This window comes from Athene noctua, chromosome 1 (genome assembly GCF_965140245.1).
Source record: "Athene noctua chromosome 1, bAthNoc1.hap1.1, whole genome shotgun sequence".
Classification (NCBI taxonomy): domain Eukaryota; kingdom Metazoa; phylum Chordata; class Aves; order Strigiformes; family Strigidae; genus Athene; species Athene noctua.
The window spans coordinates 249,626,999-249,650,704 of record NC_134037.1 but is presented as its reverse complement, the minus strand read 5'-3'; the positions used below and the strand labels follow the sequence as shown (position 1 = coordinate 249,650,704).

The window sequence follows — 23,706 nt, the reverse complement described above, 5'->3', positions numbered from 1 at the left end:
CACCCAAAAGCTAAGTATCTCAGACACTGACACTTTCTTCTATTTCACTGTGCCTTACTATGCCTCACCATTTCTAAATCTACAAAGATGTTGCATAATGTAGTGTGGCAATCTTTAATTCTCACTGCAGTATAACAAAAAGAACTTACTTAAAAGAAATACAGCCAACTTCACACCTGTTTCAAGCTGTAGCCCAAGTGATGTACACATAGATTTGGCCTGCAATCCAACCTCAACGTGAGCACTTCCTCTGTCTTCCACCTGGTATTTCAAAGCAGCAGAAACTTAGTAATCAGTATTTGCTTCTGTTGTAGTTAAGACAGCTGCTATTTCAGAGATGGCAGAACCACTACAAAACCTAAGATAGAAGGGCTTAAAATAAACATCTTGCCAATCATTAGCAACCTAATTTCTGTACGGATGAACTCTTATGCATGTTTGGAGAACTGGGCCTCTGTTATTTACTTCCAAAGGAAAAAATTTAACCAAAATAATCATAGAGCTTGACTGGAATCATCATTGGTCAACTCAAACTATGCTAACATGAATCAAACCTTTGAGGTAGAGAGGGCCAAAACATTCAAGAAACATATAAACAAAGTAATAAATGTAAATGAGGTGATTTGCTTTTGCATTGGTAACATTAATACTAGAAAACAAGTTCTTAGTTTAATTACATTTTTAAGGAATATTGAGCAACTATAGATGACATACTTAAATGGAAAAATAATTTTATGACTGCAGGAATGTTCAAGTCAAAAAGACAAGCACTATACAAAGCATAAGCACAGTATTTATTTGTAGAACAGTAATGTCATTAGGTTGGGACAAAATTTTCATTAACAACAGAGTACCTAGTACAATGAAATTGAAGCCTTACATGCTAGTACACTAGCTGTGTCGTCCCCCCCCCCCCAAATTAATAGAAAAATAATATTCTTTGTTATTAAATAAGACCTATAAACATGTTCTCCCATGAAGAGTGATCCTTTAAGAAATTAGAATGAGCATCAAAAAATAAAATAGCAAATTAAACTGTTTTGAAGCTTATTCACTGATTATAAATAGCTACCGACAAGATGCTTCCTCATGACTTCAGAAACCAGTGATTTTCCATTGAGCTATGCATCATACTCACTACGCTGCAAAAATATATGAAGCTCCACAAACTATAACACCTTACATTGTTGAAGTCATAAGCGTTTCATTTAAGAATTACACAGTGTAATGAACTTCAATACAGCATATACTCAGTTGTACAGCACAGGCACAACTGTGTGATTTAATACATGACCTAAAAATCACAGTTCCATAAACAATTTTAAAGAAAAAAGTCAGAAACACTGGCAAAGGATAGGCCTTCACACATAAATATCCTGGTTGTTCACCCAAGTGTCAGTAATAATTATTGTCTTCCCATGAACACTGTTAGGTTTGGTGTCTCCAACGTGACCAGGACATTTTTCCACAGTAGAGTATTAATTCTGTAGGCCACTAATTATCATGGGGGGGAACCTCCAAACCCAAACCATATAATTGAAAGCAATGGCTCCTGAATAAGCCTACTGAAGATTCAGGGAGAAAACAGCATTTCCCTATCAAAACTTCAAACTGAGTGTTAGGAGAGAACCATTCAAATGCAGAAAAACCACCATTGAGGGAAATTTGCATAGGACAAAAGTGACCAGCCATCTCCACAGCCTTAAAAATGTACATGTGCTATAGCAAGGCTGAGGAGAACAGAACCTCCTTTCTAATGCTTCTTTCACCTTCAAACCCTCTCTGGGCAGTTTCCACAAAGTTGAACACCAGATGGGAAATATTAATATATTTATTTTTATACATAAAAGTGTGTGTGCATGTATACAGACTACAAGTCTGAAATAGGGACAGAACATTCCCCTGGTTAAATAAATAAGCATGGAAATAAAGGGAAAAATGGTAGGGTATCACTGTATTTTATTTTCAGATATATTTCCTATTCTTTCCCTTGTGTTCCATGAATATTTCTGTTTCAGAGTGGCAAAATCAGTGTCATGACCTATGCCCAGCCCTTGGACCTCCAAACTGATCTTTGCTTTGTATTACTACTCAGCCCTGATGCAAAAATCAAACACAGGAGGGAAGAAACCCTTTGTTTTGTAGATCCATGCAAGTAGAACCAATCCATCAAACCACTACACAAAATCGTAACTCAAAAGCATGAGACAGGTATGCAGAGGACCTACTTTTTATATAACTAATGTTCCTCTTCCTATTGTTGCTGTAATCCACAAAAAAATGTGCTTATCTTTCTCATGGATTAATAATTATTTGTTTCAGATGTGTTCTGAATCATTCATTCAGGTGTCCTGACTACCACTTTTACTATGTTCAACCCAAAGTATGAGGATGTAATATTAGCTGTTGAAGTTTGTCATATTTTTTTAAGTTTTAATTATTGAGAGGCATTACATCATAGGATAATATTTCCTCCTTCATTAGAAAAACTTATTGAGTTAACTGATTTGGAATGCAAAAAATAATTTCACATTAAGCTTATAATAGCTGCCATGCTGCAAGTCACATCTACCATTTCATTTACTGTAATTTAAATTACTACAATAGGCACAGTAAACCTTCCCAAAATATTCAAATATTAAAAAAATTAAAAAGAATCACCTCAGAGCTATTATCAGAAAAAAAAACTAGCTGGCAATACTATGTTCTAGTCCTTTAATTCACTATCATAAAATGAACAGTGAAAACAAATTAAGTAATTATGAAAACAATGAAAAAACAAAGTTGTACATTAGCTAGAACTTAAATCAGCTGGAAATACCTTTAAATTATTTTCTAATCGGCATTAATTCACTATTGAGCTGATAAAAATACATACATGAACAAAACCCCTGAAACAGAGTGATTTTTCTTCACTTGTCAAAATTAGGGAAGAAGTTTAATTAAAGAAGATGAAAAATGTTGTGCTTAGAGGATCTTTATCATCAGGCGCAGTTTCTAGAGGAACAAGCCACAACTGTAACATTTTAATAATTTATAAGGTAGCAAGTCATTCAATAGAAATGTGTTGGAACTGACTTAGATTAAGAAATAGTACTTGTCTTATTAAAATAAAAATCTGCCCTATAAAACATACAAATTCAATAACTTACATCTTCTGTCAATATGGTCAGTTACTACTCAGGGAAAAAAACCTAAGAAGATCCCAATATACAGAGAATGCTATAGTCTGATTAGCTAAAACAAAAACAGGAACAAGATTAAAGTTTAGAATCTGGACAAACTGATATACAAATCTGAGGAATTAATTTCATTTTGGTGACAAACTCAGCAGTGGTTTAAAAATAAAAATTAAGATAACACTAGACAACATTATCTTGTAGCACACAGTCTTTAATATGCCTGCCTAACACCAGGGTGTCCTTTCCCACAGAGACAGAAATACAGAATGATAATACAGAAGACAAGGGTAAAGAGAAGGAACAGAACTGTTGCTATCATTTGTAGATATAGATATGAGATGCCTGGTCTGCATACCTCTAAACATCCTGCTGACTCATGAGGGCATTAGAAACTTCATTATCAAAAGAAGATAAAACAGAACTGTAGAGACAACAAATGGGCATTGCTGTAGGTCTAAAAAGAGACTGATGATCTTTGGGAGAAAAGACTGTCCTGAGGTAGGTAAGGCATCGGACCTCAACAACTAGAAAGCGTCAGGAATGGAACAACCTATATTGTCTGCAAGGAAAACAGTGTAACTAACATTGGATGGGATGCTGACTTTGGTCTTTTCTGTAATGGGCTCTGAAAGACCCTGTGGAAGAGTGCACTAGAAAACAGCAAGTTCTTTCGTAATAACAGGAGAGTGACCAAAGTAGAGGGGGGCGGGGGTGTGTGTGTGCAGACTGAGAATGGGTCCTGGGAAGACAGAAAAACTAATTTTCTTTTCATTGATATGCATTGCAAAGAGGTTGTTGGAACAGTTAATTAACTGTCATGAATTATTCATTGATGATCAGGGCCAGTAAGTTCTACCAGCACCTAGTAACACGGAGTATAATCAAGAACCTTGTTTACTGTTGCTCCCAGCTGAGTTCTATTTTCTAAATGTGCCCACAGGAGCAAAGAAATTCAGTAAGGTTAAGTTAGAAATTAGACAGATCCACCTTGCTGGAATTAAGTCTCTCAGTGATTTTAAGAAGTTACACATACACAAAAGAAAAAACTAAAAAAGAGGCAGCATGACAAAAAAAACAAGTTTTCTGCCCTATTCCATACCATTTTATTCATCATACTTAACAAAGCTAAACCTGTACAAGTTTGTACATTGAAAGAACTGTTCACTAGCTTCAAAAAACCCGAACAAAACATCAGAAACATTAAATTTATGGTCCCTTTTGCAATTTTTGTGCAGTCAAGAGCAAGAGATCAGCCCAAAACTTCCGAGCAACAGACACTGGGAACGCGGACCACAGCGCCCCCTGGCGGGACATCCAGTCATCTCGGGGGCGAAAGTCAAATCCCACTATAGAAACGGGAAATTACAGCCAGTAGTAGAGTTAGATGTAAATTAAACAGTAAAGGTAAACTGCATCAAAACTACATATATAGTTAAAGACACAGGTAAACATACATGATTTTAATTCAAGATCACATTTTTACATAGGAGAGTTATTACATTCCAATCTACCAGTATGGCTTTTTCCATGAACAAGTGGGCCTTTTTTGGATTTAAAAACTGAAACTGTTAGTTGTCTAAGAAAACTAGAAAAAATTAGTTATGTTAGGAAGAATTACTATCAGAAATTAAAGTGAGATTAAACTGAAATTTATAACATCAAGATAGACAACACTATGATTTAGTTTTGGAAGACATTTCACCTCCAATTTTATTATTTGTCATAACTGTGGCAGCATATTTCACCTGTGAACTTTCATCTTAGAATACTGAAAAATAAGGTGTCACTTTTTTTTTTCAACAACTGAAATGCACCTGAGCAAAGCAAAATTGAAGTTCAAAGACTAAAGAAAGCATTTAGCTGAACTCAGTTTTGGCTTGTGGACATGCACAAAATTAAAAAAAATAAACAAACAGCTTTTGGCACTTATCCACAGTAAGCTGTAAGATGATTTAATAAGAGACAGCTAATAAAAGTGATCAGCTCACAATGAAACTGTACAAGCCATTAGTTCACATTTAAACAATAAATCTGATCGCAGTTTTGAGCACAAAAACATAACTTAAAATGCTATTTTATTCAAATTTGAAAAACTATATTGATTTTAAGTAGCTTAAATACATTCATTCCCAGTCAAAGTTTTACAGTAACTGATGATTTTCAATCACACACACACAACCAAGTTATAAATCCCTGAAACATGGATTTATTATAGGAATACTGATAAAACCTTAACAGAGATACAAATGATACATCACAAAAGTGTCTTACACCTTAACGGTAAGTACTTGACCACCTTGGATTGGTAGATGCATCACTCCTACTGTTAGACTCTAATACCATCCTCTAGGACCAACTGGTTTAAATGGAATTCATAAGTTTGCAGTTATCTAAAAAAGTTGATATTTTTTTTTTTTTTAATCACACTATAAAATATTCATCTTCTAAATGGTGTTTCAAAACTTCTGGAAAGAGAGTTTCCCAGTTATAATGGGGTCTAAACATACTAAACAAGGAGAGCCATTGTAGTGAATTTGAGAAATCAGTGCCCCTGCGGAGATTCAGAGTACAGCAGTACTTCTCTTGACATAAGTTAATTGGGTCACGTTTATCTGTGCATTTTAGGACCTTAATCTACCAGTAGATCTTGAGACTCTTGGAGTTAATCTCATTCTGGCACTAACTTTCTGTAGGGTAGGACAATTTCCAAATGAAAGGCACTCTGTTATGAGTGAAATCATAATTATCAGCAATGCAAATGGTCGACTTGTAACATATTGAAGGGAACTGCTGTAGCCTACATGAGGTCCAAAATTAAGTACTTCCCTTAAAAAAAGGTGGAAAAATATTTAGAACAGCTGTAGTGCATATGTTTGCATGCACACAGACATTAGCCACTGAACAAGCAGATCTCCTGGTATCTCAACTGCTGTTTGGTTTGGTTCCCACCCCATGCCTTCTTTTTTTTCTCCTCTCCTTTTGAGCAGAACCAAGCTCCAACTGCACTATCAGGTGACTTGCAGAACAGCCCATGGACCACCACTGCATTGCTTCCCCCAGCAAGAAGGTCTGGAAAGTAAATCGCAAGAGTAGTCCTCTCTAATAGAACAGCACAGGCACACACTACTAGTTTGTCCCACTTCTCATTATTTCTCCTCACACCTTTTCCCTTTTTTCCCCCCTCCTTGTGAAAAAAAATAATTCATCTTGGGAATAAAGCTTTCCTTAAGGATAGGAAAACTCATGCTTGTTAGTCTGAATAAGGGATGTGCAAAACAGGTCATTTCCCTGAGGCAAAGATCTTCAAGTCATGCCTAGCTTACATTGTCTATTCTTATTTCAAGCTGTATTTGGCACAATGAGGCCTTGATCACTGACTGAGTCTCACGGCATTATCACAGTCTGCATAATATATTTATATAACAAAGTAGAAGTTACAAATGCTTCATTCTCTCATTCTGTTTTGGTTTCTCACATTTACTGATTAAAATCCCTTTCCTTCTCAAGGGTGGCATTGGGCCTCCTGGGCAGGAAGGTAAAGGTTGCCACAAATACTGAGCGCCTGAAAGGGCAATCTCACAGTTGTTACTGGACTCAATACATGGAGTAACAGGGTAAAAATTAATAGCCTATTATATACAGGTCAATGGTAGGTGATTTAATAGTCTCTTCCTGACTTACAGTATGAAGAGCATCCAGGGAGATTAAAAAAAAGTCATGTTGTGAATGCTTCCAGTCTAAAACATGTAATAAGCAAAGCTTGAAACCAAGACTTTCCAGCTTTCCCTTTTAACATATAAATTGCACTTTTTATACAAAGCAATCCAAAGTCTGAATTGTAGTAAAAATTTGAAGCTGCCTTACTGTACCAAAGAGTATCTGTGTTCACCATCAGTGCAGGCAACTAGTTTTCAGCAATTCTATATGTACAGCCATATGCTCGACACCTTTCTGCTTTGAAAGGGCTTGCCATTAAATGCCATGCCACTGGGTGGGTACTGAACAAAAAAGAAAAAAGTAAAGAGTTTAAGGCCTTTATCTCCACCAGGAGCTGAAAAATGTGGTATAATCCATGACCAATACTTCATATTCAAATTAGCACACTCCCACCCAGGGCTCCAAAAATCAGTCATTCCTTCTAATGTTTGTCACACAAGACAATCATACCATCAGCAAGCAACAGTGCCAGTTAAGTATTTTTAAGGTCTTCAAAAATTCATAGCAAAGGGCACTTCTGAGAAAGATAATCTTAAAGATTTGGTTTTAAAAATTGACACCACACTCACATTCAAGGGACATTCTTCACTTTTAGGCCTTTGTCACAAATCTGAATCTTTATTGTACTGAAATAAATGCTATAAACATAAGACTCAAAACAAGAACTCCAGCTTTCAGTCTCAGAAGAGGTGTGGTTCAATGCCCATTTCACGTGTAACAAGAAAATTTCCTTAAAAAAGGAAAAAAAAAAAATTACTGTAAAGTCTTTCTTAAGAATGAAAATGCAATCCTTTGTTTTTCTCACTAGTTTGTGTACAGGCGGGCACCAAAAAAACTTTTGCATTTTCTTTTGAATTCTTGCTATGACGCTTGACGAACTTTTTGCCATTCAACAAATTCATCCAGAAGTACAGGCCCTGCAAATGGATGAAACTTGAAGTTATGTTTGCCAATGTCTTTCAAACATCTTTTAAAGTATGAAGGTTAAAACTATTGGTCTAGGTAACATCCATGCCAATTCTATGATCAAATACTTATTAAGATTCAAAGTGATTACAATAATTTCAATCCAAGGGTGGCAAAAAGTGTACAAATAGCACTATACAGAAATGTGGAGAAAAGTGTTCCTGACACCTGACAGGTGCACTGAACTGAAAGCACAAAAATAAGGTTATATTGTAAACTGGCCCAACTAATTCCTTCTTCTTAGAACTCTAAAAGTTTCACATAATTAGAACACAAACCAAAATGGGATGCCTAATGCAATTCACAGTATGAATGACTATTAGCCAAGTGTAGAGTTCAGCCCCAAGCACCAGAAGCTAGGCTACTTCATATATAATAAACTCTAGTTTAACTATTAGTACAAAATGAGACTTTGCCATTTATAATTCTATTTGCAAGTCTATAGTTTCATGCGGCGAGCAGCTTTGCTAGATCCTGAACTGAATATGACTTGCCTCAAATACACCATCATACCCCTGACATACTACTACAATTAATATCTGCAGTTTGAAGATGAATGGTTATCAGGACAGTTTTACTATGCATTGTTGGAAAAGAAATATTTTATACCTGACAGTATTGGGTCTGTTACAGAAATTTGTTTTACGCAAATTGAAAAGACTGAAATAATAGTTGAATAAGCAAAATGTTACGAATACTTACATGCACCATCTTCATCGTAGTTGCTAAGGTCTGCATGGACAGTTCTGCTGAACTCCAGTACATTGTACCACTGATCCTTGTTCATAACTCTATACTTTGATTGCTACAGAAAATAATTTCAGAACATTAAAACATCAAATGACATTTAGTAATGCTGCATCTCATTTCTCTCATTTCATCTTCAATCAGTTCATAACAAACAATTTAAGGGGTAACAACAACTATATCCTTGGTTTTCCATTTTTCAAAATACTACATGAGTGGTGTACCTCAGGGGTTGGTACTGGAACCGGTGCTGTTTAACATCTTTGTGGGCAGCATGGACAGTGGAATTGAGTGCACCCTCAGCAAGTTTGCTGACGAAACCAAGCTGTGTGGTGCCGTTGACACACTGGAGGGAAGGGATGTGCCATCCAGGGGGACCTGGACAGGCTTGAGATGTGGGCCCATGTGAACCTCAAAGTTCAACAAGGCCAAGTGCAAGGACCTGCACATGGTTCAAGGCAATCCCATGCACAAATACAGGCTGGACAATGAGTGGATTGAGAGCAGCCCTGCCAGAAGGACTTGGGGATGTTGGTTGACAAGAAGCTCAACATGACCCAGCAATGAAGCCACATCACACCCTGTGCTGCATCAAGAGAAGTGTGGCCAGTGGGTCAAGGGAGGTGATTCTTGCCCTATACTCTGCTCTTGTGAGACCCCACCTGGAGTACTGCGTCCAGCTCTGGGGCTCCCAACATAAGAAGCACATGGACCTGCTCAAGCAAGTCCAGAGGAAAGTCATAAGGATGATCTGGAGCTGCAGCACCTCTCCCATGAGGACAGGCAGACAGAGCTGGGGTCATTCAGACTGCAGAAGAGAAGGCTCCCCGGAGATCTTATAGAAGCCTTCCAGTACTTCAAGTGGCCCTACAGGAAAGATGGGGAGGGACTCTTTATCAGGGAGTGTAGTGATAGGACGAGGGGTAAGCCAGTCAGAGAGGGAACTAGGACTGTTGACTGACAGCTGGCTGAACAGGAGCCAGCAGTGTGCCCAGGTGGCCAAGAAGGCCAATGGCATCCTGGCTTGTGTCAGCAATAGTGTGGCCAGCAGGGACAGGGAAGGGATCTGACCCCTGTCCTCGGCACTGGTGAGGCCGCACCTCGATTCCTATGTTCAGTTTTGGGCCCCTCACTACAAAAAGGACATTGAATGACTCGAGCGTGTCCAGAGAAGGGCAACGGAGCTGGTGCAGGGTCTGGAGCACAGGTCGTACGGGGAGCGGCTGAGGGAACTGGGGGGGTTTAGTCTGGAGAAGAGGAGGCTGAGGGGAGACCTCATCGCCCTCTACACCTTCCTGGAAAGGAGGGTGCAGAGAGCTGGGGATGAGCCTCTTTAATCAAGTAACCAGCAATAGGACAAGAGGGAATGGCCTCAAGTTGTGCCAGGGAAGGTTTAGACTGGATATTAGGAAGCATTTCTTTCCAGAAGGGGCTGTTAGGCGTTGGAATGGGCTGCCCAGGGAGGTGGTGGAGTCCCCATCCCTGGAGGTGTTTAAGAGTCAGGTCGACATAGCGCTGAGGGATCTGGTGTAGTTGGGAACTGTCAGTGTTAGGTTAATAGTTGGACTAGATGATCTTCAAGGCCTTTTCCAACCTAGACGATTCTGTGATTCTGTAATGGTTTTAAACTGAGAGAGAGAAGATTTAGATTAGATATAAGGAAGAAATTCTTCTCTTCGAAGGTGGTGAGACACTGGCACAGGTTGCCCAGAGAAGCTGTGGCTGCCCCCTCCCTGGCAGTGTTCAAGGCCAGGTTGGATGGGGCTTGGAACAACCTGGGCTAGTGGAAGGTGTCCCTGCCCATGGCAGGGGGGGTGGAACTGGATGATCTTTAAGGTCCCTTCCAAACCAAACCATTCTATGATACTATGATTCATGTACTTATTTCGTAGTTCTGAAATTACATAAAATGCTTTCTTGAAAGATCAGGGCAAAATTGAAATAGGAGGGAATCAGGAAGTCACCATTCTTAAGCTTTAGAAATGGTTAAATTTTCATCTTGCCCTGAAGTGGGGCATACCTAGCTCAGATAAATTTCCAGAATGAACAATTACAAAAACCTGTTCTCCAGGGTACAATATAGTATGATCATAAGGACATCTGCTTTGCAACATTAGTACTGATTTGAAGGCAGGGAATAGTCTCAAGCCTAGCACACTCCACAACCTACACACATCCACCTTACTAAGTCACTTGCAGCTGAGCTGACCAAAATCTTCCAGAGACAGACAGAGCTCAGGGTACCTACATACTGTACCTACACAAAGCAAACTTGAAATTCAGGACAGATGTAGCTGAAAAGACTACTGGGGCTCTATTATTTTAAATTTACCTTTATAGTCTAATTAAGATAGAATTTCAGTTGCCTTTGATAAGAGAAGGGGGAGTGAGGCACAGGGAGTGAGAAAAGGATCTGCATACAAGAACATCACTGTTTCATAAGCATGTCGAGCAAGAGGAGAGCAATGTGGATACATTCTTGAGAAAAAACAACACAAGCCCTGAAATCTTTTCACAGAACAGCCCAACGACTGTGCCATCATTCGGAAAGTCAAGGAAACTTGTACCTCCAGGTATTGATAGAATACTGAAAACAGTGGCCAAGTTCTTCCAAGCAGAAGAGCTAACATGGATTTTGCAGTATCAATATCAAGACTTCGCTGGTCTTTATCCTAAGGTTGAATAAAGAAAGCACAAAAACCACTCAAGTACAAGCGCATTGAATAATTAAAACAAAAACTTCTCTAACATTCCAGTAGCCTTACCCTTGCAAAATCAAAGGCATATCTGTAGATATTCTTAAAGGATGAAATGTCATTCAATTGTGACCGCAAGAAGTCAAATTTACTCTGTAATTTTTCTGTACAGTCACACCTTAAAATAAAGAAAACCAAATTACATTAGAAGTTCAATGCAAAATATTTGGACAATTAAAAAAATGCTGGAAAACACAGAAATTTAAAATCACTAAATTGCAATCAGATGTGTAATAGTAATACTATACAAGTGACTTAAAGAACACTGAACATGCTCAACATTTGCGGCTTACTGAAATGGTGAATCCCTAGCTCCTGTAACCAAGTGTGTTTTTTTTTTTTTAAAAAGTATCAGCAACATAATACAAAGTCTCTGCTTTACTTTTCAAACAGTAGTCTTTTTATGCTATACTCTGCAAGTTATAGTCATACCCAGCACTATCATATCTTTCAATCATTATGAAAGTTTGGAGAGAACAGTATTCAGTGTGTACTAAGGTTAGAAAATCCAGCTGTAAATAAGGGCTTTATGCCCTATCTCTTTGGAAAAAACCAAACCCTAAACACACACTTCAAGACTATATAATTATGAGTGGCAGGATTGAGCAGGGACTCTGCAAAACATTTGTGTTTTATGACTGACAAATGCAAGCTCTGATAAGCCTGTCAGCTGGATTAGTCAGCAGCTATTCAACTGAAAACTCACAGGTTGTATGAGACTGCTAGCTGACAGGATAACCCTTCGGCAAAATAAACCTTTCGGCAGAAAAGAAGATCTCCATGTTATTTTATCTGGCAAGGACTTCTGTTTTCAAATAGAAAATGGGTTATATTCACCAAGAATGGCAGAGGAGAAAGTAATTTACATATGCTAATCCTCCAGGAAAGACTCACTCAAAAGAGCAGTTACATTATGTCACATTTTACTCTTATGAAATAACAGCTCCATGATTTAAAAAAAAAATCCCACCTTGCCGTGTATCATACATGACAGAAGCAATACTTTCAGAAATGCAGATGTACATAAATAATGCCTTTGGTAATGTGTCCCCTTTCTGGCAGCCTGCCTCTCTGAGAATACATCTGCATTTTTAATTGCTCCTTGTGGACCTGCCTCAGCAGCCCATAGCAAGAGTCCTTCAGGAGTATGGCAGCAGGTCGCTGAGATGCTGTACTTTGATGCTGTACTTTGCCCACACCGATACTTCCTGTTCCTCAGGTCTGCCAGCCTGTGCGTGCACTTCTGTCTCTCAGGCTGTGATAGAAGAAACGTAGCAATTCCAGCTGTTGGAGGTTTTTGTTATTTCTTGTCTCTAGCAGAATCTACCTTAAAGCAGCACTGAGCCCCAGCCAAGATCAGTGCTAAATAAACAAAACTATTAGACAATCAGGCTGTGTGTTAAGATGACAAGAACCAATATATTTTGCAACAAACCACGCATTATTTTGAAAAGGAAACCTGTTAAAAGAGCTTTGGTAGATTTAGCTAAAGATAAAATTAGGGGTTTTTTCTTCAGCCATCTAACTAGTCTATGTATTTTATCATTTAACCCTTAAGCCAGTATTATGCTATGCTACAAAGGCATCTTATTTTACATTCGTCTCTCTTCTTTCTATGTTCAAATCTTCATATTGCAATAATATTGTCCTCTACATTTGAGGACAAATCCACCTATTTAACACCTAATTAAATGCTCACGTTGTTAAGTAGTTTGTATGTCATTAATACATTGAAGTGGGTTTACCACACACTTTGTCAAATATGACTAAGATTATTTACCATACGATGGATAAACACAGATTTCAGGATGTTTAAGTTTCTTGAAAAATATTTTTTAATATTGTTCAAATAATCATAAACTTAAGAACAAAGTAAAACTCCTGTTACTGCCTACTGTACTATTGACTCTACATATTTTAATGCAGAAGTGATTTTATTGAAAAAGTTGGTATGAAAATATGCAAGTACTAAGCCTCAAGATTTGAGCTACTGTCAAACTATTTAAAACCAAACAGTCAGACAGACAGGCACCACTCTCTGAAATCCAATGCAAGGACATATTCTCTGTTAAAGCCATTTAAGGCATTTCCACACCTGGCCACTAATTTTCTTGGTGCTGTCGAGGTAAGGAAATGTCAAACTACTCTTTTATAGATAAAGCTGCTTATGTGACTGCATCATAAACAAGATGACTGAGGTCACCCATAGCTAACAGCTTGGGTTTTTTCAGTCAGAACAACCTCCTAATTAGCACTAAAGTGAATTAACACCAAACTCCTGTACAGAGACTAGAAAAAGATGTGATTTCTTGAACAGCCTTTAATGAAAGATTGCATTAAATAAGGTTACCTCAAGATCAACAAAACTAGACATCAGCTTACTACATTCTCATCACATCCTTACATCACATTTATAACAAAACTTAAATTAGCACCACAAAGCAGTCCTATTTTGATTTCTATTGAGGTAGAGTTGATTTGAGGCATAGCTAACATGGACAGAGTAATGATTCAATAACTCCCACGCAGATACTCCAATATTTCACATTTCATAATTATTTACACATGCTTGTCTTTTACTAAAAAGAAAAATTAGTAAGATGTATACAAACATTAAACTAAAAGCATTTAATGGTAGTATATAAAGTAGCTCGAAGGTCTTTTAATCTACAAAAAGCGTTCCCTGCCATCATCCAGCCCTCCAGATGGACAAAAGGAAATTATATCCATCCACCTCTCCAAGCACTGAAACAGGATTTTCTGAAATTTAGGTTCCATGTTATAACTGGAGCATACAGAGGTCCAAGGAAGTAATGGTTTAAGAGAGCAAGGGTCATCTTTTGCCCTGGTAATGCCATAGTTTCACTATGTCAGTTGATTTATAGTTCTGGAGACCAGAAATTGTTCAGATTCTGGTATACACTGAATGCTATATTGGCAATAAAAAAAAATTGTTTACACTATGCTCTGTGTTAGCCTCACAAACATTAACAGAAGGAAATGTAATAACAAGCAAAAAGCTTGTTGGAAAACCAGCTAATTAGGCTATAATTAAAGTCAACCCAAATATGTTGTTTTTATTAATAATTCTACAAACAGCACAAAGTTACAAACTTGATCTCTTGCCTCTCTCCCGTGGCTTGTGAGATCATGACCTTATCTTTCCCTCAATTGGAATCTAATTTGACACTCTCCCCTTCACCTGGGCACTCACTTTCAAAAGCTCAGCTTTAATATAAAATGGGCTGAAATTCTAAGGTTAATAAAAAATAGTCAGAGAAGTACTAAGGCAATATAGCTGCTTACACCTCACTTCTTTACACATGAAATTCTTTGTATTTACCTAGTTTGAACAATGACTTTTGTGGAGTTTATTAAAATCATGAATCATAATCCTTTTTCCTTCACCTTCATTTCATAACCAGATTGGTAACTACAACAGACAAATACATGGGTATGCTTCTCCTTTAACTCAGATACATAAAGTTAAATGCTCAATATTAAGTTATTCATCCTTCATTGGTTTTAAAGGAAATGTAGATACATGGTCAGTTCCTGAGGGCTATTCATTTAATCCTAAAAATGTGTTAAAAAAATAGCCAAAATAAATTGCCCAGAGGTACTTGTTTCTCTGTGCTGAGTATGAAAAGACTTTCAGGTGATCAATGTAGAGTCAGATACCCAGATTTCATATATATACAGGGCAGAATTCACCCTACCAACATGATACCATAGAAACCTCACTTTCACAGCTTAAGTTGTTTACGTCTTAAAAGATGCTACTTAGTGTTTGATCCACCTTAATTTTGACAGAGTATACCTTAAAACATATTTATTTTTCTCCTCCTCCTCTCTAAAGAGCAAACTTCATCAGCATATCACAAAACCACACACAAAAAGAATGTCCCTTCAAGATTCAAGCACCCAAATGCTGGCATCTGACTGTAGATTAGATTCAGGTGTCTAAACTTAAGGTGTTGCCATTCACAGAGGCCTAGCCAACCAACCCGCAAGAGCAATTCAGGTGACCAGTCACTAGGTCTTAAGGCAAACTGCCCTAGGCTCCACTCCATTGACTAGATCTCTAAAGACTGCAGTTTAAGAAATCCAGCTCTTGCATATATACCACACATTTAGGTGTCTTACTTTGTAGCTGAATTCCACCCAACCCTGTTCATGCAATTACCTTATGTGACATTTCACATATTTTGAAATAAGGATTCTATAATTTAACTCTGACTTTGAATACACTCTGGGCTTTTAATGCATTTTAATGTTGTTGCTTCATGAAAGAAAATTTTAAAATGCTGTGCAAAAATGTAATAATAGTCTATTGCTTTAAGAGTTTAAAATCGTTCTCCTTCAAAACTTCTGTTAAACCTTTCAAGAGAAGCTGGATTCCCTCATTCCAGATAGAATCCCATAATATGATCCTCCCCTCCCACTAAGCACAAACAACACAAGTCTGCAGATTTATATTCTCTTTTTAAGCCAAAGAATCCTGAATTACTTTATGTGAGTGTCACCGCCTCATCCAGCTGCTTAGTCCACAGCCTGCTATTAGAGCACAGCCAGGGGAAGCAAAACATAGAGGTTAACAGGATTAGGCTTAGGCAAGTGCTCTGATCACATCTGTTTATATAAAAATGTGCAGCAATACCGTATTTTCTGTCTTAAACACATTTAGCCTACAGCATGACCAGCTCTGTTCTTAAAAGAAGCAGAAGATCCCTAATCACAGCAGATTATTAGAAACAAAGTCTATAACATCGGTTTTGAAGATGTGCTTGATTTTGTAAGTCTTTGTGCTTTCATTCTGCTAGACTGGCTAACTATTGAGAGCTTCCATTTGGGCACAAAAATTAAGTACTTCAGAGACGTGACCAAATTATACCCATTCACCGTGTCTAAAAATGTATGTATGCAGAATATAATCTTTGTCGTCCTGAATTTCAGGCAATTTAATAATTCCAGCTCTTACTAAATTTAAAAGCTTCTGATAGTCACAAAACAATTAAGGCATCCATCAGAAGGCTAGTCCCAAATCAAGTAAAATTTGCACAAGAGATTTGGCTGGCCTCACTCCATAGTCTTGAATAACCAGAGGGTATCTACCCAATACAATTTCCCAAACCAATTCAAAACCAATAGGGCAATTGTGTCAACTCCAAGAGTCAGATCAGCCTCCTCTTTCTCACCATGACATAGCTGTAAGAGTAGCTCCCTGACGTTTTAAATATTGATTTCAGTGTCAAAACAAGTCACCCATTAAACATTTATGTACCATAAGTAGTTTCATGAAGAACAAACAAAAAAGTGACAACTGAACTAAGCCTCACAAAAAGCTGATCAGTTTCACAAAAGGAAGAACCTCTTTAGGGAGGCCATCTCACCAAAAATTCTTCTAAAACAGAAAGAATAAGAATTTTATTTATAATTTGGAAAAGTGTAATTTAACCTAAGTGTTAAGCATGGCTTCTGACCTGCATCTAATAAATAACACTAACAACCAAAACTATTATCAACGCAGTCCTCATCTATAAATCCTAGAAATAAATAAAAACTTTCTAGAATACCAGTGCTGAGCTATGCTTATGAGTATCTTCAGATCTACTTAATTGTGTCGGCTAACTAGAATGGTATTTTAACATTCTGTAAGAAGCAGCCACCAAATCCTGACTTACTAGGGTTAGACAGAACTTTAGCATTTGAGTGAACTCATCAGATGCACAACTTGATGAACAGTAGCTACTTCCAGCTGTTGACCCAGACCAGACCTAAAAGCAAGAGTTTCTGTGTCTTATTGCCAATGTACAATAAACTGAGGGCAAGAGTAATTAAGTTGATCATACAAACATAAAATTAGAACATTCTACTACATATTTAAAACACTCTTACTGTAATGAGGTCATTCCTTTTAACCATTCTTCCTTGGTAAAAAATCCCATGCTTTCAGCCTCTAGTTTCCAGGCTAAAACTAACATAATAATCTAGGGAGAAAAAGACAAGGGGAGAAAGAGGAGTCAGTATGTAAGAAAAGGCTGATTTCTAGATGTCCAAGAACAAAACTCTGAGCATTCAAACATTCTAGCAGTTGTACATGCCAGCACTTTATATTTGTTACTATTTAATAATTCAGCAATGTGCAATATTTAATTTCATTTTTCTGAAAATGAAATATCAGTATTCTGTAAATGAAATTAAAATAATAAACCAAACAAAAAACCTCACACAGCAGCCACACATAATTGATGTGTTCAGCTGAAATATCTTAGAACAGCTCCTAAAAGCAGGAAGAGATCAACTCTTTGCTTACTGAAGTTAAGAGTTTTACACAGAACTTAATCTTATCCAATATCCCCTTTTAAACTGTTATTAGTATCATGCAAGAAGCCTACATTTTCAGGCTCAACACCGATGTCTTCACAGAACTTTTCCATTCCTTCGGGTCCCACAACTTCATCGGGACCTTCAAAACAAACAAAAAAAACCCTCAGACTGAATTTAAGTAACATTCATTGCTCACATGGGTTACACACAACAATTAGACTATATTGCATACATGCCATCTTTAAATGGTATTAAGTAGGTATTATGTTATTACCATTCTATCAACTGCAATATGGAGACATGTGTATTACATATGAAGTATTACTGTGAACTAAAAGCAAAACTAAACCAGAACTTTCATGTTGTGCACTGCCTCCCCACAACAGCAGTCAAGCTATTTTAGTTTGTATATGCGAGTTTTCAGAAGACTCCATTGGGCTTCCCACAGATATAGCTCAGCTCCAGTAACTGCGGTGGTCACTTGTTTATAAGATAACTTGGGTATCACTACTCTATATTGAAGTTACTCTACGAATAATGTTCTTCAGAGAGTTATTTTATCGACAATAAAAAAATTAATTCCATCTGAGCTACTATTACAGATATTACTGTTTCAAAGGTGTTAACATTATGGGTTTGTACTAACACAGAAGAGGATGAGTCTTCAAATAATGCGAGTTTTATGATCCTAAGTAATAAGGAGAGTGATAACAATGAATCAGAAAAATGCTAAGCATGTTAGTCATGTACAAAGCAGAAAAAGATTTATGACTACAATGAAAAAAACTTGATCAGGACAACAGTGTTATACTGTCACTTTCCCATTTTAACACAAAGGCAGCCTCTAAGAAGCAACAAAATAGGGTATTTAAAGAGCACATACAGACACACTCTACAATATACTGTTTCTCTGAATCAGACTCTGGTTTCAGTTATTTCTGCTAAGCCTGTTCCAAAAATGACTCCTACCGGGCAATCAAATATTATTAGTAGGCCTGTTGACATGTTATTTTGATGTGTCTTGGATCGCTATGTTAATATTGTCTTAGTGAATATGAACCCATGCAAAAGGTAAAGGCCTTAACTTCCAAAACAACATGCCATTTTACAATTTTTTGGCAAATTTTCCTGTATACATAGACAAAACAGTCTTTTTTTTTTCTCCTGGACAATACCCGTCTCCAATTTATCTATATCTGCTGTTACTGTAAGCAGAATTCTTTTTAGGAGTTTGGATAACAGACTTTGAATCAAGTCAATAAAAACTACTGAGAATGGCTACTTCTACAGGAAAATAAAATGTAACTAACATTTAAGAACATGAACCTCTTGCAAAATGTTGCAAAGAGCATTTAATCTAGGTAAGCAAGGCAAAACACTGCCATCTGGTTTTGAGAAGCCCTTACACAGAATGTGTTAAAAAAATTTGAAGTTTAAGTTATGAAGAGAAACACATACAAGGATTCACTGGTAATGACAAGTATAAACTTGAATCAGTGTTTTTGGCCCAGAAATCATATGTACAATTCATATACGTGTGTGTATATAGTTTTCTTTTAATGGAAACTTTTAATCTCCTATGGTGTATAATTTCACTAGAACTCTATTTTATGCTAGAAATATAGCATATTTTTGTTACCAGTTAACTAAGAAAATATAGCCTCCTACACTCAGTTCTTGACTCAAAAATAAAACCAAAATTTACAGGCCTTAAAAAAGTTAAAAGTATGTGCAGGCACATTATTATTTTCCTCAGAAAAGACTCTTTACTCCTAAAGTGTATGCCTCAAACCTAAATTAGAAAGCAGAATACTAGAATTAGGAGTAGTTCATTACTGTGGAAAGGCTGCAAGGAAAAATATTAGTTCTGATAAATATACTCAAACCAATTGCTGGCAGATGAATCATCAGCTCGTTTCATCCTGCAAACTGGCCATTAATGACTTTTAATGTTTTAATCACCAATTAGTTACGATGGACTTCAAGTAGTGACAAGAAAAGAAATTACTAACAGTTTACAGATCCTGAATTTCTAACTATATAATTGGTCAATAAATGGCAGTAATAGTCTAATAAGTTTTGCAAAATACACTGCATAGTTACTGAAAGCAACTACTACTTGAATAGCAATTCTGATTTATTTGAAAGAGGCTACTTCTAACACTTTTGAATGAAACATTTGTTATTCAAAACATCAAAAATATTAGGACAGGAAAAACGGCATTAGCACCTATAATTTCATTTCGTAAAATAGAAAACCAAGAGGCTTAAATGATGAACTATTTCATTGTCCTTCCAATTTGATTATAAACAAGATCTAGTTGGATAAATAAACTTCCACCTAAACTATCTCTCAACGTCCTGACTTCTTCTTGGCCACTTCAAATCAGGAAGGAGAACCATTCAGTATATCCTGGTTCAACACCGTACTGCCCGACATCAGTTATTTAATTTTAAAGAATGCCATGGTAAATTATAAAGCACAAAGAAGTAGTCAAAAAGAACAAATACGGAAAAGGCTATAATAAAAGCTATACTAATTCAAGTGCGTGCAATAAGGAAGTGAATATGGACCTATTTTTTATGTCTACATCACCACAAAAAAAGTTAAAATGTAAATAATATTTGATGTATTTGCTTGTTTTAAACAAAACCATACAGTTTTAAATATGAATCCATTGCATATTACCTGCATATTCATAAAACCAAGCCAGGCACTTTTTGCTTGAAAAATGTTCTTCTCCGCTTATTACTTTACCAGAGGCTTGTGATCTGCAATAGCTTATAGAAACACAAGGATGATAGGTGTTATTTTAATATGAGAAAAGGGAAATAATTTAAAATTAAATTCCAAATTGTTTATTATCAGTTCAAACTATTTAAACTGTTTTATGTAGTCAATATACATCAAGAATGAAGCTGAATTTGTTAAAGGGCAACTGTCTGTCAGCCTGTTTCAACACTGGTTGGAACATAAAATTACCATGAAATACAATCCTCTCATAGCCTAATTTATCACAACTATTACTTTTTCTGAAATGCAATAGTACTGTTATCTTCTAGATATTAAACCAAGAAACCCACACACAGATGGTCAAAATATCACTACTCAGTAATTCAAATGCCTTATTATCTACTTATATTTATATACACGGCATTTAAAGTGAGATCTCTAATAAGCAGCATGATCTTCAAGAGTGCTGAATATGCACAGATCCCATTTAGGTCAACAGGAGCTGCAGAGTTTGACATATTTAAAAGTCAGGCTATTTATAGTTAAGTATTCAAATTTGGGAAGAAAACTTGGTCAATTTGTTTACATTAAACATGTAACTAAATATCTGTAAGTTCTATAGATGTTTGGTACACATACCAGAATAGTAATACGCAATTTATGGTAAGACTAAAACTGCTCAGCACACAGAGCTTCCCCCTCACATTGTCTTCATGACACACAACCCAGTTTGCCTATGAAGTGAATTTTCATTATTTATAATTCTTCAAAAGGATACTTAGAATAACTGATTTCTTCCCATAAAAACACTGACCACATGAAAGCATCTTTAGTCAGTAAGGAGCTGCAGCAACTTTTCAATGCACACTCCTTTCAAATACAAAGTTACAGAACTTTAGAACAAGATAAGATTATTTCTAAGAATGAGGTGAAAGTTAATTGTATGAGAAGATTTAAAATTATGCAGCTCCTACACAGCAATTTTAAAATGAAAATGTCAAGTAGGAAAAGAATAGTTCAATTCTGAGAGCTGGTGAACAACTTTATCTCCTATGTATCATTTTAAACTTCACTAGAAAAGAAAGCAATGCTCTCCAAGATGAAGCCTTACGTGCTGAAAGCTAGAATTGAAGATTGACTACACACAAGCATCCATTAAACCGCCACTGAAAACACAAGTCACCAGAAACAAACAAAGTCATACAGTATACTACTGTTTGTTGGTTTTATCCAGTTTAACATATATCCATTTGTAATCAGTGGTTTTATTAAAGAATATTACCAATATAAGAAGGTTAGGTCAAAAATGCTCGTGTTCCTAACATTTAGTGATCAGCTAGCATGAACTCTCATTTATGTCATAGTTTTGCCCAATGACTGCTTGCTTCCTGTAGAACATTTAAGGAGCTTTCAAAAGATTTTTTTTTGAAGTAAAAGACATCAAGATCATAAAAGTTTGGTCAGCAGCGTTCAAGAAAGATAAACTGAAACTGGAGCAGATGCAGAAAAAAGCAATGATAAGCAAGGAAACTGAAAATCAGTACTGCAAACCAGAAGAATTTAGCTTGTTTAAGTTCACAAAATAAAGCATGAGAAAGTACAAGCGCTCATTCCAAATATGATAAGGCAGAACCAAGAGGGAGGAGTGTTAGTTATATAAAGGATAATGCAGGCACAAGAACGATTATTAACTGGCAATGAATAACTTTAGACTGAAACTAAAAGATCATTTATGACTGCAGAAAGCGAGCTCTGGAACAGTTATCCAAAATGAACAGTCATAACAAAATAAGAGCCTGGGTACTTCTAAACTCAAGTTTGGTCAACCTATGAGAAATGCCATATGCCACAGTTTCTTGCAATAGCCATTCCCATAGCGTTGATTTCATAAGTCCTTTGTATTCTTACGTCCTCAGGATGTTTTTCATAACTACTGGTTTACTAACATACTTAACAAATTCTAATAGATTAAGAAGGCATACAGTTATTTTGGGGAAGCCACACTAGAAGCTCCTGTGACACCATACTAATGGTTTATCATTCTAATGGTAATTTTCGGGTAACACAGCATAAGTGGTCTTTTTATAGTACTTAATGAAGAAGATGCTTCAGACTCCTGAATTTATTAGAAAAACCTTTCCTGATTTTGTTTGGAGTGTCCTGACCTGTCCTTCCATTTCACTGCAAAAAAAGAGAGACTATTTACCACAGACACTCTGAGCACTGGCAGCCGTGAAATGAGGAGCGGTGCCTACCCGAGGCAAACGGTTAGGATGAATGTGGGGACGAACGCTGGAGCTGACCCTACCGGCAGAGCGCAAGGCGAAACCAGCAGGGAACGGGAGCGGTTCCCTGGTGTTTCTCCCCCGAGTGCGAACAAGCCAAACTCAGACGCTGCGGCCCGCACCAGCGCTCCCTGCCCCCGGGACCTGCCTGGCGGCGCCGCGCCAAGCGGCCGGACACAGATCCGCCGGCACGACCCAGGCAATGCGGGGGGCGGCCGGGTCCCGCAACGCTGCCCCGTCCCACCGCCCCCGGGGCAAGCTCCGGCCCCCCCGGGCCCCGCGGCCACCGCACAAAGGGATGCCGCAGCACAGGGGCACGCGGTGCGGAGCGGAGCCGCCGCACGGCCGGCCGCCAGAGCCCGCCCGCCCCCCCCCCCCCGCCCGCGGAGAAGCGGCCGAGCCCCGCGGCCGCTCGCCCACGACGTGACAGCCGGCCACAACCGCCGCCGCGGGCCCGGCCCGGCCCCCCCGCACGCCGCTGCCCGCCGGGCGGCGCCGCGCCGCCAGACGGTACCTGCCGAGTTTACATTTCTTGAGGCCGGTGTCGTCCGCCGCTGCAGCCGCCGACCCCGAGGACTTCCTCTTCTTCTTCACCGGCATCGTCCTGCCTCGGGGCGGGGGCCGCCCCGCTGCCGGGGACCGCAGCCGAGCCTCCCCCGGGCTCACCGCCCCCCCGGCCGCCGCCTCCCGACACCTGCGGCGAGGTGACGAGGAGCTCCGTCCAGCCCTGCTCCTCCCCGCCCCCCCACCCCCTGCGGGCAGGCCGCGCCGCCGCCCCGGTCCCAGCAACGGGTGTCGCGGCGGGGGTGGAGAACCGGGCGGTAACGGCTGCTCAGGGAACGGCGAGCGACCCGGACACAGACGCCGCCGAGCAGGAAGTGACAGCGCCGCCGGGGCCCCGCCCCCGGACGGGGCGGGGCGAGGCTCGCGCCCTTCCCGCCGCGGCGCCCGGCCCCGCCCCGCCCGCGTGGCTCTCCCGGCCGCCCCGT

General features: G+C 38.4%; 1 protein-coding gene across 2 annotated transcripts; it reads right to left on the bottom strand.

Moving 5' to 3' along the window:
• Nucleotides 1-791: 791 nt before the first annotated feature.
• Nucleotides 792-23,553, bottom strand: DCUN1D5 (defective in cullin neddylation 1 domain containing 5). Of its 2 annotated transcripts, none has more exons than XM_074916452.1 (8): nucleotides 23,232-23,553; nucleotides 20,388-20,479; nucleotides 17,767-17,837; nucleotides 17,267-17,358; nucleotides 11,378-11,486; nucleotides 11,180-11,284; nucleotides 8,568-8,670; nucleotides 792-7,816 (listed from the first exon to the last, which is right to left on the bottom strand). In XM_074916452.1, exons 1-8 carry the CDS (start codon nucleotides 23,315-23,317, stop codon nucleotides 7,761-7,763), a joined length of 714 nt encoding a protein of 237 aa, XP_074772553.1. In that variant the 5' UTR covers nucleotides 23,318-23,553; the 3' UTR covers nucleotides 792-7,760. The 2 variants fall into 2 exon arrangements, with proteins under 2 accessions (XP_074772553.1, XP_074772561.1); XM_074916460.1 differs by having other exon boundaries at nucleotides 20,388-20,470.
• Nucleotides 23,554-23,706: the final 153 nt, after the last annotated feature.

Bases quoted from the DNA above. Each gene is read 5' to 3' on its own strand.
- DCUN1D5 (XM_074916452.1), bottom strand. From the start codon at position 23,317: ATGCCGGTGAAGAAGAAGAGGAAGTCCTCGGGGTCGGCGGCTGCAGCG. The intron at 17,838-20,387 runs GTAATATGCAAT...TTTGTTTTGAAG, and splicing joins TTGGTTTTATGAATATGCAG to GTCCCGATGAAGTTGTGGGA. The intron at 17,359-17,766 runs GTAGGCTTCTTG...TTTTCTCCCTAG, and splicing joins TCGGTGTTGAGCCTGAAAAT to ATTATTATGTTAGTTTTAGC.